This window comes from Prosopis cineraria, unplaced genomic scaffold, assembly GCF_029017545.1.
Source record: "Prosopis cineraria cultivar Desert tree isolate PC_DT_omini unplaced genomic scaffold, ASM2901754v1 PC8, whole genome shotgun sequence".
NCBI lineage: Eukaryota > Viridiplantae > Streptophyta > Magnoliopsida > Fabales > Fabaceae > Prosopis > Prosopis cineraria.
The window spans coordinates 977,014-994,851 of NW_026555339.1; the positions used below are offsets into that span (position 1 = coordinate 977,014).

General features: G+C 33.2%; 1 protein-coding gene across 2 annotated transcripts; it reads left to right on the forward strand.

The window, feature by feature from the left end:
- The first annotated feature begins 10,712 nt into the window (after positions 1-10,712).
- LOC129317986 (glutenin, high molecular weight subunit DX5) lies at positions 10,713-16,314 on the forward strand. Of its 2 annotated transcripts, none has more exons than XM_054962448.1 (6): positions 10,713-11,084; positions 11,362-11,642; positions 11,871-11,960; positions 12,074-12,145; positions 12,296-12,412; positions 14,980-16,314. In XM_054962448.1, the coding sequence occupies exons 1-6, from the start codon at positions 10,769-10,771 to the stop codon at positions 16,105-16,107; spliced, it is 2,004 nt and encodes a 667-aa protein (XP_054818423.1). In that variant the 5' UTR covers positions 10,713-10,768; the 3' UTR covers positions 16,108-16,314. The 2 variants fall into 2 exon arrangements, with proteins under 2 accessions (XP_054818423.1, XP_054818424.1); XM_054962449.1 differs by having other exon boundaries at positions 11,365-11,642.
- Positions 16,315-17,838: the final 1,524 nt, after the last annotated feature.

The window sequence follows — 17,838 nt, forward strand, 5'->3', positions numbered from 1 at the left end:
TTCCGACCTGCTGTCTTGCATGCGTGTACAGTTAATGTCGTTATTTAACTACGCATTGGTGCTGCTTGCGAGTGGTCAAGTCAACCTGGATCATTACGTTTTTAAAAGGATAATTAAATAAATTAATTTTTTTTAAAACATGTGATTCCATTCTCTTATCATTTCTATATACTGTCCTTGGCTCGTAGAGAAAAATATAAAAAAATAAAAAAAATAAAAAAGAGAAAATAAGTGAAATATAACCTCTCATTGTGTTTAGCTAAGTGAGAGATAACTAAGAGAAAAAAAAATTATTAATTTTATATGAATAATAATAACCTTATTATTTATAAAAATATTTATGTAATAAAATTTAATATTATAATATATTATATGTAATAAAAATTATTACATATTATTGACTGAATAAAGATATTATTAGAAATTATTTTATTCAATATTGACAAAAAATATTTTATCCAATTTTAAAATTGTATTTACTAAATTATTAAATATATAGTAATCTTAAAATTTGAAACTATACTTAATTGAAAATTAACTTGAAAATTTAGAATTACTATCTATTTAATTAATCTAAAAATTAAATATATTACTTATTTAATAAAAGTTCATGATCAAAATATAATTACACTAGAAATATCATGACAGAAATAAAGGGAAGAAAGAGACAACAATGAAAAAATTTATAGGTAAATTTGGAAATGAAATTTTCTCCCCAAAATCTTCCCCTATCTGGAGAAAAAAATTAAAGGTAAAAACATGTAAGTCTTATATGTTATTTTTCTCTCACTTTTCTTTTCTCTCCATTTCTCTCTCCGTAGTCATGCAAAAAAAAATATTATTTTTTTCCCACTTTTTTCTCGCCCTCACTTTCCCCTCCAACCAAGCATAACATAACAAGGTTTGGGCAAAATAATGAGTTGCCTATGTTTTTGTCATAAAATAAAGTCATTTTTGAACTTTTTTTCCCCTCATTCTAACTCCTAATTACTGTAAGGCACTCCTAATTATCTCGAATCAATAAAATGTAATTAAATCACTAAGATAGCATACAATGAAATGATTTTTGAAATTTAGCATATTTAAAAACAAATTAAAAATATGGGTAATTGTAAATAGAGATAAGTTAAAAAAAATACTCATTCTGTTCAAAAATATAAAATATTTTTAACTGAATCTCACTTTCAATAAAATAGTTACTCTCTTCGATCCTATTTGTGAGTTATTTTTACCAACCCCATTAATAATAATACAACAAGAGTACAAGAAATAAAAATAAGTGAAATTTTAAATATAGCTCTCAAATAAAAGTAAAAAGTAAAAAAAATAATATAATATCATTTTTTATGTCTTTCTTTATCTTACTTTTTAAGGGTGGTTTAAGAATTTTAATTTGAAACAAAACAATCCCATCAGCTAATGACTTGTAAAATAAATTAGATTATACTTCTAGAAAGTAACTAATATACAGGAATGGAGGAGCATTGTTTTCAAAGTAATGATATTTTTTTATATTTACTTTTATTTAATATGGCGTTTCACTCTAAAATAAATATAGAGTAATTTTTTCAATTGAGACACTTTTGAACAGTAATGATTACACCTTAAAAAATTAAAAATATTTTATATTTTTGAACATTCAATCCTTCAAACAATTTCTTACATTTTTCTTATATTTTTTAACGAGATGATTAATTATTATTTAATATTTTTATATAAAGAAACTAAAATATATGACTACCTGATTATTCTATGAAGTCAATATGTGTGTGTATGAAAATACGGCTTGTAGAAGTCAATCCGCGTTCTAATTGACAGTCAAACATACACAGCTATTTGGATGAATATTTGCAAAGGCCATTGAGAGCGGTTGAGAATAGTTTATTCATCAACATACTCAAACTTATTATATTGGATATTTTTAAAAAAATTTATTTTGTTGAAAATGTAAGGCACGGGATAGTTTTAAATTTTTTTGGAGATATACTTTCATTTTATTTATTATTTTACATCTAAAAAAGGAAAATGATGTATAATTTTTTTAATAATTAAAATTTCAACTAATTTTTCTAAAACCACTGAACCAATACTCTATGTTATATATTGCGGGAGTAAATTCATCAAGGAAACAATTTATTTTAGCCATTTTTTAAAATCGCTTCACATCCATACATTGTAATTTGGGTTCTATTATGAAAAACCAAGTAGCTTGATAAAAACATCTATTTTTCCATTTTGAGGCGACAATTCAGTCTGAACATGCACTTCCAGCAACTGTGCATTAGCATCCCGAAAAACCTAGTTATCTAATGCATGACGTCACTACCCAGGATCACTAATCATGAAAAACATCTATCTAGTGCAGTTATCCTTTTTTTTTAATCTATGTCTACAGTTGCAATCTTGAATCCCAAACTCTCAATCAAGAAAGATAAGCACCAGAGAACATATCAAGCGCTGCAAAAAAGTTAAATTCAAGTAAATATCCTGTTTTTTTCCAACTGCAAGCACCAACTATCAACGTCACAAATATCAAGTGAAACACTTTAAAATATGTAACGACACTTGAAATTATTGCCCTTCAAAGATCTTCCAACCGATGTCAAATAGTTAGATTAAACACTTGATTCTATAACATCTTGCTAACCCTTAAGATTATATATAGAAACCATGTTGAAAGGAGCTCCCTTGAAAAAATAAATAAATTTCATTTACACGCTACGAAATAAGGAAAGTATGTAGAAACCCCAACGTTTGTCTATGGTCCTGGTTCTAGTTTCCATTTCTGGGGTTACTTACTCACAACTTAAACCTTTCAGATAGATATCTATCTTCCAACGCCGCAATGCTGTTTTTCAGTCTAGTATATTGTTTCTTGTTGCGAAAAGCCTCCGCACAAATAATTCTTTACTTCTTTATAGCCTATTTGATTCTAAAAATGAAGGGAATAGAAATAGAATGAATAAATAAAAATAAAAATAAAATGTTTAAAATACTAAAAAAAATAGGTGAATCATGTTCACAACGGACTATAATTTAATTCATAAAATTGTTATCATGATTTATAATATTTGTAGAAGGTGTGATGACTCCTATATTTATAGTGAATAATAATGAATATTATCATGCTTATTTTGAGAAGAATGAATATTTAATTATTTTTGTTTTAATTTTTTTAATTCATTCCATTTACATTCTTTCTAGCAGTTAGACAGGCTCATAATTTCAATGCACTACTTAATCTGTTCATTATTGTTATTCATTCGGGAAATAAGAAAATAAGGAGAGGAGTACTATCCTTCAATTATGACTATTTCTAAACTCCGGGCAAGCCCCCTAATTGATGAAAATGTTCTACTTCAGTCATGATGGTTCGAAAAAAAATACACTAATCATATATTAAATAACAATGATAAGGAACAAACATAACTCGTGTAGAATTAAATTCACTAGCTCGATATGTTTACTATCTCATATCTGAACCATTTCTCTGATAGTTTCTTATATTGCTGGTAATTTGGTGCAGGTGAAAGCCAATGTCTAGTCGACAATAAATCATTTTGCATATGATATACTTATCTAGCATTCAATATTATTAATCTGTAGAATCAAACAGGTACAAACTTAACCTTGTGGTTGTTTTTAATTAAATCAAAACATGTGAGCTTTTATAGATTATTTATTCTATAATAATTTTTAGTTATTAATTATTTTAGCACATTAAGATTCACATTGACTTGTCATAATTTGATTCAATATAAGTATATCAAGTATATGAGGTTGAGTACATAAACTTCACCCATCTAAATAAGTTTTTTTTTTACTATATTTTTTTAGCCAAAATCAATCTCACCATTCTAAACCTAATAACTTGTTTGGTGTGATGAAAATAGAACTGGAAGAAATGTTTATTTGGTATGGTAAAATTAAAAAATTTACTGAGCTTCCATTACATAACCTTAGTTTTCCAATTCCATCATCTCTTTGCCATTTTTTATCCCTTCCTCCTCTCTTGCCTAATTCCTATCAACCTCCCCATTGCCAATGAAAGTTTCTGTAACATCTCAAATTCTCACATTTTTAGTTAATTAAGTTAATAAATTCTTAAGAGAGTTTAAGGGTATTTAGACACTTTGAAAAATGATTTTATAATCGATTAAAGCTTTGAAAGAAAATGAGATGCCTTTGTAATTAAACATTCTTTAAGGAAAAATGATACTCCCTCCGTTCAAAAATGCAAGACATTTTTTGAGAAGCTAAATGTTCAAGAATGTAAGGTATCTTTAGTCTTTTAAGGTGTAATCATTGTCTTTTTTTAAAAGTGCTCCTATTGATAATGACTTTATATTTATTATAGGATATTTTAAGGATAAATATGAAAAGATAGGGTTAGTTAAAAAGTAAGTAATTACTTTATTGTGGGCAAAATTTGATTAAAAATGTCTTATATTTTTAAATGGAGGGAGTAACATCTTTGAGTCATTCATTTTGCATTAGAAAATAGACATCCCAAGCTTTCTATAGAGTTCTAACTCACATTTTTTGGAGATGTGTGGAATAAATTATGAATTTTTTAAGCTGAGTCAGTGATATGTAATGTCCGTGGTAGCAAACAATCCATTTTGGGACATTTAAAATGAGAAAACCAAATAGTAAAACAAAAGGGAAAATAAAAGAGGAACAAAGAGCTTAAGGCTCTGTTAAAGCAACACTTAAGCATCATTTTGAGGAGACCGTGAGCTTCAAATCGTTAAGATAATCATCTCCTCACATTCTTCTTCCTTTCTATGCATTTTTTAAGTTAGGTTTGGTAATAGGATTGATAATTTTTGGATCCCAAAAGTTAGATTGGAACCCATTAGTCTAAATACGACTAATGGAAGTTGTTTAAGCTTTTACACCTAGGTTTGATGATTTTATACTTCCATATGCATAGGTCTTTAATTTTGGACGAACCTCATATTGTAAAGTGTTGATTTTGAGTTGTTGGAAGTTATTACTGTTGTTATTTAGTCAATTTGAAGTTAGATAAAGTTAATGGGATAATATAGATGTTTGGGTTATGTATTTTATGACAAGTTAGGATTTTAATAAATGGTTTAAAGTAAACCTTAAAGCTAAACAAATAAATTAATGCTAGAATGAGATTTTTATAATGCTTATTAAACTAGTGAGAGTCTAACAAAGATAATGAAATTGATAAACTGAGTTTAGTTGTAGCTAGCGGTCACAGTGTGAGTTTGGGATTGAGACTTTGATTTGGATGAATTGTTGATAAATAGTAACTAATAGTTATAAGTGCGTTGGTTATAGGCTAACCTTATATTAGTGATATTGAGCATGTTGGAGGTTCAACCAGATTGATATGAGGTATTAGTTTAGTAAAACTAAGGGTTGAAGTAACGAGAAACCTATTGTTTCTCTATGTTCGTGTGGTATGTTTCTAAAAATTGTTAAATTAATAAATTGCATATTTTTACACGAGGAGATGTTTATGATTTTGAAACCCCAGGTAAAATAAGGCTTGATTGAAATGTGTATTTGTATAGGTATAAAATTGGTATATGATGCTTTATCTGAGTGGTTTATAACTCATTAAACTACCTTTTAAATTTTTCAACATGATTGTGATTTTAAACATGATGAAATGGTGGTAATAACAACAAAGGAGATGGGAATTGATAGAAACCCACATGGATTCACCAACACATAGACAAAATTGATGTTTGGCACATGCCATATATCACATTCTTTGATGGGGGAATTGGTGTGGAGCTCGATATACATCTAGATAGCCATGCATCATCACCTCATACAAGATCAGTAATGCAAACTCTGGTGAGAGCTATGCATTACCATATTTGATGAATTAGAAATGATATGGAGTTCAATGTAAGACATCATAATGGTTTGAGGATAAGGGAGCCATGGTCTGATAATGAGTGTGATAGCTTTTGCATACCTGCCTCTCATAATTAGAGAGCTTAGGCTATGTCAGTCACGTAACCTCTCTATCTATATTAATAGCTCGTGGTCTTACTCAAGAGTGCAGATTAAGGGGGATTAGGCAGTTGGTGTTCATATATGCATTTTACATACTTCAATGTGTGGAATATGGTTGTTTTGTATATATCCTTTTTATTAGCCAAAAAAAGTATATACCCTTTTTGTTAGCCAAAAAAATGTAATGATGAGATTAAAAAAAAATACTTACCTAAAATATATGATCCTTTCTTGAATAAACCCTATCGCGGATGAATCAAAAAAGGTTTTTTTTATTCTCAATTGAGAATAAAACTTACAAAAAAAAACTACATTTGGATAAATAAGATTCACCCCCCTTTATGCGTGATTAAATTGATTATTTAGTTATTGATATTTTTATCTCACCCTTATCGATTGACATTTTGCAAAAGAACGTTTAGGTAGGAGTAAAAGGAAGGCAACTAGTGCTAAAGACTAGTAATTGTGTATTGTATCTGGCTAGTTTGTGTAATTAAACCATAAATATCAACTAGGATTCATATTTTATTTATACTTGTGGATTTAAATTTGAGTTGACAATTATGGGATTTTAGGCTTGACATTATTTTGATGTCATGGTTTAAAATGAATTGGGCCAAGTTATTTATACAAGTATGTTTACGCTAAATGTTAGTGAATTTTAAAAGGGAGTTTATGATTTTAATATTGTGAAACCTTACCCTTATTTGTGTTAAAGCTTAGGGTTGGAGGGTTAAAAAAAGATTTAAGGAAATTTGCATGTTTGTGGTTTATTGCATAAGTTGTTTAGGATCTATTGAATGGGGTCTAGGTCATGAGGTAGGATTTTGAAAATTGGTTGTGGTTTTAGACACACTAGAGCAGTAAAGGGAGAAAAGTAGTTATTTAAATTATTGGTGTATAATTTGATTATTTGTGAAGATTTAGAAATGAAGTTGATGTCATTAGTTAGGCTAATGAATAAGCTTTCTCTGGACACCTAAATCATCTCATTTGAATGTTGAATGGAGATCTGAGGTGCGTAAGAAGATTAGGTTTTAAATCTACAACCGATAGTAATTTATTATCAATGTTTATATGCAGTGTTCCATGATAAATAGCACATTTGTTAAAGTGCATAACATAAGGGAGGCAAACTACGGCACATGTCTGTGTTAGTTTTAGTGAAAAGCCTTAGTGTCATATATCACGATAGACACACCTTTTGCCTTGACAGAAGATGTAGTTGCATGGAAAATGTCATTTTTAAACTCTGTTTTCAAGTGGTTTCAAGTCTTAATGATATCCCATGTTTTTGACTATTTTATAATTCTAATAAATGATTGTTTTTATCAAGGTACTGAAAATTAAACTGGTCATTAAACTAATAAAGACAGTGGATTAAGGGTTAATGGTTCAACTGAGGGTCAATTCAAAATCAAACCGTTCTTAATTAAAATAAATTTAATTTATATAGATAAGAAATTAATATTTTTAATATGAAAATTTTAATATTTAAATAAATAAGGATATTCACTTCAAGTTAACAAGTTCATAATTTAATATATTGTGATGTTGTCTCCCTCCACTCCAAATCCTGCCTGTTGTGCCTTTTCAATATGATAATATGAAAATTAAAACCATCACGTGAAGAGGAAAAGGACCCTAACTCTACTCTACCATCGTCTGATAAGTAATACCACGTAAGGCAAAACCTTACTTTCATTTCATTGTCTTCTTTCCTCCTCTTCTTTGGCCACCTTATGTTCTCAGTTCTCACTCTCACTGAACTGCAATATTTTGCCCTGCTCTTAGCTCATCTGATGATTTCATTGTTATCACAATTTTAACATTTTTATAGCTGCAAACTTACATTTAAGGTGGTGTTTTAGTGTAAAATGTCTTCCTTGATTTCCCCCTACATATCTCTTATGATTCTCCTCTTCATCTTCTCTTTGCTAGTTTGAGTATTTTAATATAATCCAACTAACCTAGCCAACCCTTCAAGTCAGCTGGGTTATACTGGTTTACTTTGGGTCAACCTCGAGATGACCAGGTCAATGCCAAAATAGTTCAGATGGAAAATCAGACTAGGAAAGGAGCCAGTTCACCGATTTACTAGTTAAATCACCCAATCTAGTCTGATTTTTCATTGCATAGTTTTCCTTATTTTAGAAAAGTTATGACTGGACTGCTAAATTTGAGATCCCACTTTTACCAAAAAAGCTTCTATCGTCAAGTGAGTTTTAATTTTTTTTCTATTATAGTATGAATAAATTACTTGGTTTTAAACTATTATACTATTGTAGAATCTATTCTATCGTGGTAGAGATTATTTAGTAGATTTAATTTAATGAGTTCAATTTTAATCAACTATAGCAAACCTTTGAATTGAATATTTTTTTCTATTATAATAAGTTGTTTCATGACTTCAGTAAAGGCTTTTATATTGTGGTAACATAATAGAGTTTGGTTACCTTCTAATTATCATGATAGTATCAAGTAATGTGGGTAATGGTATGTTAGATTTTAGAGATCTTACATTTAAGCATTGGAGACTTCCAAAACATTTTTGTGAACAACAAGAGAGATGGAGAAGGATGGTTAATAGGCAATAGTATATAAACATAGAGAATAACACACGTGCAAGTAGACCAATATTACCCATTGCAAATCTCATACCACCCCCATCCTCGTATCTCATATGGCGATAGTGGCATTTGGTTGAAGCTAAGTTCTTTATGATTTATATGGCATTTGATTTATGCTATCAACAACACCATAGACAAAGACAAGCCATGACAGATTTGAACATCAAACTTAGAGATGGTTTGGATCTTGTTTCTTAATCTCATTTCCCTCTACCATCATCTTCATCCTTTTTTCTCAGTGACTTTAATACGATGGTCGAAAGTTTAACCCTTCACTAACAAAGCTCTACCTAAAGAAGACGGGTAGTGTTGAGATATAAAGGAGGCAATTTCTTTAATTTAATTGTTTGAGTGCTTTCTTGGAAACAATGGTGGCGACATCTCATAGTGACGGGGATGATGATTTTGATTTTAGACTAGGGTTAAGGCTCAACTAGTGTAGTTTTTCAGGGAGGGTATTTTAGTCTTTTGAATAGAAATTATGTCATGATTTATAAATAAATCAAACATGTTTTTAAACCTCATATCTATATTCACTTCCATGTCCATTCCTATTTCCATCAAAATCATTTTCAACATACCAAACACGGCATAAAACCCTGCATCGAATCATCTTTTGTTCGCCATAAGTACTGTTAGTTTAAAACGTTTTTTTAAAAACATTTTCCTTCTTATATTGACTTATTGAATGATCATTGATATTGATTACTAGTTACTGAATATTGATTATTTGACTATCAGTTATTGATTATTTAGTATGAGAATAACAATTAAAAAATGCTAGAAATATGCAAATGATAATTAAGCATCATGGAATGTGATGATTATTATTTAGTCCATGAGAAATTGTGTTGGATTTTGATTTTTAACACGATGACATATTTGCCCTTTTAACCTTGTATATGCTTGAGCATCTATATAACTCTGCTCTGCCTTCTATTACCTCACACTCACTCACGACATGAGATTGTGTTCGCACATTTCATCAAATACTTTACATGTAGGGGAACCATACTTGGCATAGATTTTGAGAATATTGTTGAAGGTGAATACATTACGTTGCAATACCATCTTTAGAATGCCATCGTAAGGGGAAAGATGAAAGACCAATCCAAGGGGCCTTCAATTATAGAGTGGTGGTGTAATTGAGATGCAATTGCTTCTAGCATCATTGGAATCTATCTATGTCAAAGTTCCATGCAACATAAACATAGAAAGACAAGTGCATCTCCTGGTTCAATTGATCATGAAAATTGAAGGAGCAAATCATTCTCCTTCCAGAAAAGAGGATGAAGTCTTAAGCAATTATTAGAACCCATATAGCTAGCTCCTAAAGATGCTCCTCCAATTACCAGATAGCCATCTAAATTGAAAAAAAAATAAGATTTATATTAAGTTATTGGTATTTAAATTCCTTATCAATGCAAGCCTAATGTAGAGGAAAAGAACGTTTTGATAAGGAGGGGGGAAGCAAGCATGTTGCTCAGATATAGCATGAAGTTGGGAAGTAGATTTGATTTTTTAACCCTTCCCCCTTTTACTGTCATGTTCAAGAATAAAGAGGAAGGGTAAAGACGATGCTAAGCTAAGTATAGATAAAGGAGGCGATAAATCACAATCATAAAGCTTAATGGACTATTCTTAGTGACGATGCATAGAGAGAATCGCGAACCCCAAGCTCTGATCAGATTGTAAAAAGTTGGATAAAATAATTGACCTATTGATAAGGTTACATGGACTAAATGATAAGGAGCCAAACGATGACTAAAGTAAAGAAGAGATGGCAATGTGAGCAAGAAGTGGAGTCACAGAGACACTCAACCAAATCAAAAGGGAAAATATATCATTTTGTCAAAAATCAAAATGTTAGATAAGTCTCTTAAGAACTAAATAATAATCATCAGATTTTATGACACTTGATCGTCTTTTTTTTTTTTTGGTCATTTTCCCTCGTTTATTTCTTTTTTCTTTTTAGTTTATTTGGCGAAATTTTTACAACACGGGCAGGGGATATTTTCCCAATGAAACGCCAGTAGTATCTCTTCGACCACCACTATATATAAAACGACACTACCAAAGTCGATCTTAATCCTGAGTCTCTAGGGTTTCTTCCACTCGATCTTCCAAGAAACCTAATGGCCGAAGAAGCACAGTATTCATCGGGCACCGATACCACGACTCACAAGCGCAAGTACGAAGAGCCATCGCTCTCTCAATCAACTCACAGGCCAACTGGCTTCTCGGCGCCGATCGCGTCTACGTCTCCCGATGGTTCTCATGCTCCACCTCCCTCCTACAACAGCGTCCCGCCCCCGGCGGCAACTGGTATCGAGCTTGCCAAGCAGCGGGCTCAGGAGGTTGCTGCTCGCCTTTTGAACAGTAGTGGAGCAACTGGGTTGGATGCCAAACGTTCCAAGGTTGAGAACGGTGCTTCGGGATTTGATGCCAGCGGTAAGGGTTTTACTCCTACCCAGTGTGGCTTCCCCGTCCTTTTTGGTCTACTTCAATTCTGATTGTAGCAGTTCCTCAGCACTGTTCGATATTTGGTTCTTAAGCATGGTTTTCTTGTTTCTTAAATCACTACGATGTTGTGTTTCTTGATTGCTATTATCATGTCAATTTATTTTTGGTATTATTGGTATTTATCCAGTAGTATTTCTTGTCCCTTGAACCTGGAACCGCATCTTCCTTAGTACTAATGCACCAATTTGATTGATCTCTCTGAAAGCAGATGCGAAGCCACAGTACTCAGTCCCATCAGCTGCTCCCATTTCTTATGCCTATCAGGGTACTAGCAAAAAGATAGACATTCCGAATGGAAGGGTCGGCGTTATTATTGGCAAAGGCGGGGAGACAATCAAGTATCTTCAAACGCAGTCTGGAGCAAAGATCCAAGTTACCCGTGATATGGATGCAGATCCAAATTCTCCAACAAGGATGGTGGAACTTATGGGCACTCCTGATCAAATTGCTACTGCTGAGAAATTGATCAACGAAGTTCTTGCTGAGGTATCTCTCAAAAATATTACAATGTGTAAACTAATAAGGCCTTGGTCTAAAGGTTATTTCCTGCCCAGCTAGAAATAGAATAACCACCGATAAATTATTTGAGGATTGGATCTTTTGTAGGTTATGTCGTGCTACAATGCCCAGTATTTCTGATAAGTTATGTACAACATGCATGAGAGAACGGCATGGAGTTAGTAGCAACTCGCTAACAATTCATGTATGTTGCAGGCTGAAGCTGGAGGTTCTGGTATTGTCGCTAGGCGACTGACTGGACAAGCTGGGTCTGAACAATTTGTGATGAAAATTCCAAATAATAAAGTATGCTGAGGACATATATTTGCACACGCGTGCACACTTACTCATTGAAATTGTGCAATGTTCTGTTTGTATTTTTTCTCATTTGTTTGGGTTGGGATGGTACTCACCTCCAGGTTGGACTTGTAATTGGAAAAGGAGGAGAAACGATAAAGAATATGCAAGCTCAGACTGGAGCAAGAATTCAGGTTGTTTTTAATCATATGTAACATATTGCTTCACTTCGATTTTTTACTGTAGCTCTGTCGTCAATGCTATTGTAACAACTTGAGGTCCCAAAGTCGTGGAGTTTCTGTTTCTTAGTTTTATTTTATAACGTATTATATCCTTTTTTTCAGGTGATACCATTGCATCTTCCCCCAGGTGACACATCAACGGAAAGAACATTACAAATTGATGGAACCAGTGAACAAATTGAGTCTGCGAAACAGTTGGTTAATCAAGTCATTAATGAGGTATTTTCACATGGATCTTTGAGTTTGATTTGGCCTTGGTTAGCATGTTTGCCTAGTGCCAAGTCCATATGTTCAGAACTTCATGTTTTCTGTTGCACTTTGCATGCCCATTCATGCTGTTTGATATTTGTGTTTGCTTTACTTGTTTACCCTTATTATCTTGCGTACTGATGTGAAGATAAGCCTGGTGCCTTGTGACGTTATGATAAACTGTGTCATATAATCCTAATTATGCAGGGTTATTTCAATGTTCTGCTGGATTACTGTAATCTGTTCTATTTGGTAATATTGTTATAAAAAAAATCAGTTACAGAGGCTTAGTAATACTAACTATCCATTTGCTGAAGTTTAAGATATTTTTGACATGATTTGCATAAATGCCCATCATTTGTCTGTTTTTTTAATTATCAGTAATTAGCAATTGGCCATTGGTGATTAGTAATCATGAGCATCATTGGCTGTTATTTAGCAACCTTGCATTATTTTCTGTTTGATATTTAGGCGTTAAGAATTATTGCCCGGATATTGGGGCCTCTAGCTTGTGATTGTCAATTTGAGATATATTTGTGGTGGTGTTGTTATCTTATCAGAAGCAGAAGAGCAGTGATGCCAGGTTCCTTTTTTTTTTTTCAATATGCTGGCTTCATCCTTGTTATGCTGGTTGATATCATGACTGCTCATTGGATACTTTCATATAAATAGAAGATACTCTTAAACTGATATATGTAGGATGTTTTTACTGATAATCTCCACACTGTAGTTGCATTAGCTTATCTAGTGGAATTCTGAGTAAGAATATGAGCTTCTTGTCACGGGTGACATTCTGCTGTAGTTAACATTTGTGAGAAGGTCTGGTTTCTGTTGAAGTTTATGATCTATCGAGTTTGAATAGGATAATGATGTCATGAACATGCAGCAAAAGTATATTGGTATAGTCTCCGCCCAGATGGACGTGAACTTCGCAGGGTCATCCAAGTTGACTTGCTTACTATATGGGTTATATCTTGTGTGTAATATATAGTCCTCTGCAAAAACAAAATAGTCAGTCAGTGTGTTTTCTTAGACACACACACACACAAAAAGATCAAGCAGGATGTTATGTATGGATTTTTGAGAATTGGATTGATTGACTTTGTTGTACAAGATGCCAAGCTCAAGCAAAGCTTGATTATTAACTGTGGTTTGGGTTCCTTGCTATTTTGGTGGTTTGTCCATTAATTTATGGTGTAGGAAGTAGAGGAGATCAGGGCTCCTTTAATTTTGCCATCATATTTTGGTCCAAGTGATATGAACATCAGGATTACAGCCTAAGCCTTATGTGCTTATTAATTGTGTATCCTATGACTGATATTGTTATTGGGACTATTGTAGGGTTAGTGTGTATTGGATCAATAGTGACACCAACATTTAACCCCTTGTTGGTGTTCCCTCAGCATGCCCCCGGTATGATTCTAAATCTCAAATTTGATATTCATTATCGAGGGCTCTTAGTCTCCCATTGTCTATACGGTATGGTGTAATTGGGTATTAACTATTGATCTTTTAAAGACAATTTCATATATTTTGCACACAATTTCTTGAAATAATGATTTAACATCTATGGCTTTATTCATCCGTTAATACTGGGCATAATAATCATGTATACATCCATTGGACTTCTTAATATTTCTATAATCTGTTATTTTCCCCTTATTTCAACCTGGTAATATTTTTTTAACAACAATTTCTTGATGGTATTGTTTCTCGTATTTATTTCTTACACCAAATGATATCTGATTTTCAAATGAGAGCCTTGCTATGGCATTTTCTGCTGAACTTATGGTATTCACTCTCATAGTGCTTTTTATATGTGTCCCTCACCCCGGGAAAATTGTTATCTTATAATGTTCACTGAAGTTTGAGTCTCGAAAATGTTAAGTTCAAATGATCATATTTATATTTTTTGTTTATTTGATTTGATAGTAAGTGCTAACACAAAAATTGTTGTCTACTAGGTTGATAATGTGGGAAGGGTGATAGGACTATTTCTATAGTTGTATGCATGGTCCTTTAATCTGGCTTCTTGTTTGCTTCTACCTCAGAGATGCTGCAGTGCATACTATATCTCTAATTTGGTTTTTTATTTAGTGGCTCAGACAATGAGCTTGTTTAGTATCTCTGAATAATTAGTAATGCATAAATTGAAACTAAACACTATTCTTTGAGATACTGGATAATACACCATGGCATGCCTTTTGAGGCAGCAAAGATTGTGTATGTCTGCTTCTTTTGTTTGTGCTTTCCTTTGTACCCATTCATTTGAAATAGGGAGAGGGTCTGCTTCTGCTGGAGTAACTCAGTTATATCACGAACCAGTACGGTATGTAGGCCTTTATACCCCCTTTTAATGCTGTATGGAATTAGTCAATCTAAGACAATGCCCTTTATCTTGTGCATTTTATATGTTGATTTTTGGTGGTGTTTACATGGTTATCTGCATGCATTGTTCACACTATTTTAGAATTTATTGTTACCTTGGACAAGTTCACTTTGTATTTTTAAATTTGTTACCACAATTTCTTCTGCAGAACCGTCTTAGAAATCAATCAATGTCCGGTGGTTATCCTCAACAAGGTTACCAAGCCCGACCACCTACAAGCTGGGTTCCTCCTGGTGCTCCTATGCAACAACCTGGTTATGGCTATGTGCAGCCTGGAGCATACTCTGGTCCATCACCCCAGTACAATATGCCTCAACCACCATATCCAGGATATCCTAGCCAGTCATCTGGTGGATACTCCTCCAATTGGGACCAGTCCTCTGTGCCACCTCAACAGTCAACTCATGGTGGTGGTTACGATTACTATGGTCAGCAGCAACAGCAAAATGCTGGGGGTCCTCCACCTGCAGCTGATGGGACTGCTTATAATTATGGTCAGCCACCTTCCTCTGGTTATAACCATCCTGGCCAGGGTTATCCTCAGGACAGCTATGGTGGGTATAGTGCACCACCACAATCAGGATATGGACAACCACCTACATACGATCAACAGCAAGGCTATGGCTCAGCCTCCAACTATGGCAGTGGCAGCAACCCAACACAGGAGGGCCACACCCCCAGTTATGGGTCTCAAGGTGACTCAACCCAGCCTCCTCCAGCTGTCCCAACTTCAATGTCCCAGCAAGGTTATGGTTCAAACCAGCAGCCGAGCCCAAACCCAACTACCTATCCAGCTCAAGGAGCTGCACAGCCAGGTTATGGGATGCCTCCAACTTCACAAGCAGCTTATGGCAGTCAACCCCAAGCACAGTCTGGTTATGCAGCTGGTTATGGGCCCCCTCCCCCTCAAAAGCCTAGTGGCACTCCTGTATACGGGCAGTCCACACAATCACCTAGCACAGCAGGAGGCTATGGTCAATCTGGCCAATTGCAACCAGGGTATCCTCCGGCACAGCCCCCTTCTGGCTATGCTCAATCAGAATCTGGTCAACAAAGAGCCCCACCGCCATATGGTTCTGCAGTGCAACCAGGTTATGGGCCCCCACCATACGGTGCTCCTCCTGGCGGTCAGCCTGGTTATGGTCAGGCACCTCCATCGTACAACAGTGGTTCTTATGGTTCTGGTTACACTCAACCTCCAGTATATTCTGCTGATGCTACTCCGGCACAGGCTGCTCAGCAAAGTGGTGTCACCAAAGCATCGCCTCAAAGTTGATGTAGTAGCGTGTTGATCTTGAATTTTTCGACTTAATGGGCTTTTATTGTTCTTTATTGTACTAGTAACTATATAGGTTTGTAGTGTTTAGGTGGAAGCATTGACGCTCTGACGGTCTACATGTTTTGTATGGGTTATTAGGAATTCATATTTCGTATTCTGTACTCGATGATGGGCATTTTGTTCAGACTTGAATATTTTGAACTACCTTCGCCGCCGCCTCCGCCTCCTCCTATAACTGAATTACTCTTATTTTAGCATGTGGCTGAGCACTCAGGTTTTGTTGCTTGCTTAATTACTTTCTCGAGATATTTCCCTGGTTTGCCTGTAACGTTAGGGATGCCAAATATATGCCAGTGATTAAAATAAGAGGAAATTGTAACATGTTGTCACTTTCTAGTGCGTTGTCTCAATTTCAACCTCCTGTACATGCCAGCATCAATTTCTAGTGCATTGTGATCACGGCATTTTACTTGATTGTTAGTCTTGTTCCATTTATTTTGCCAGAAAGTCTTGTTCAAGATTTTAGCATATGGGTTCAAGAATATAATCGTTTTGTTAAAATCCTTTATGATATTTTTGAATTTGCAGTAATTTGGATTTCAATTTTAATCAAAATTCAATATATAGAAGTTTACGTATTTAAATTTAAATTTATTTCAAATTATAATTTTTTGTAAATTCTAATTATTTAAAATTTTAATCATGCAGATATTTTATTCTCTTCACATTTTTAGTATCGATACTTTTGAAACTTGTATTTTGTTTCATCTTTTATCCATTAAAAGATAAAAATAAGCTTGTGTTTTTTAATTTTTTATTTTTGTTTTGACTTTCAATTGATCTATGTGTCGTTTAAAATTTTTTATACTCAAATAAAATATTTTAAATACATAAATTTGAAATATTAAATTTAAAATTTGAAATTCAAGTTCGAATTCATTAATTCAAGCACTATCTTAGAAGGACTTGTATGAAGAATCAAGGGAGTGACTGATTTCATTAGGACAACATATCTCTCAAACGAAAATATAGCTACAAATAATAGATTGCAGCTCAATTTACCTAGATCGCCCTTCAATTAGGAAAACGATAACTGGAAATCGCAATTAGGTCCTTATAGCAACTGTGGTATGATCAGACCAACTCTAATTACAGGTTTTGGACAACCAAGAATTAGGTCCTAGGCAGTAATCATATGCCGTGCTCTAATTTCATGAAACGCCATGAGCCCCATCCTCATTCACTAGACTGTTTCGTCAGTCTTTGTACAAGCTTTACTCAAAGTTACTAATTCCGGTCAAACTTGGAGGATCAATCTAAATAAACTCAATTTTAACATTGGTGGAGAGTTTATAAAAATTTTTTTACTTTAAACTTATTCGAGTTATTTGAATAAACTCAAAGAAATATAGGTTAAACTCAAACTTGAATGAGCTTAACTTAAATTCTCAAATTTTTTTATTATTAATAAAATAAAATCAAAATAACATAAACATTGAAAAAGCTTTTTTTAAGGCAAAATTTGAACTTGACTGAAAAATATAATAAAATAATATAATATTTTACAATTTGAGTATTTGGTCAATCCAGTAAGTTTGAAGTTAGAATCGAACTTGACTATAGTGACCTCTTTTATATATATATATATATGTTTAGATATTTTAAATTCAATCCAAAACCTCACCTGAATTACCTAGTTTGATGTTCCCATGCTGAAACTTGGCATGC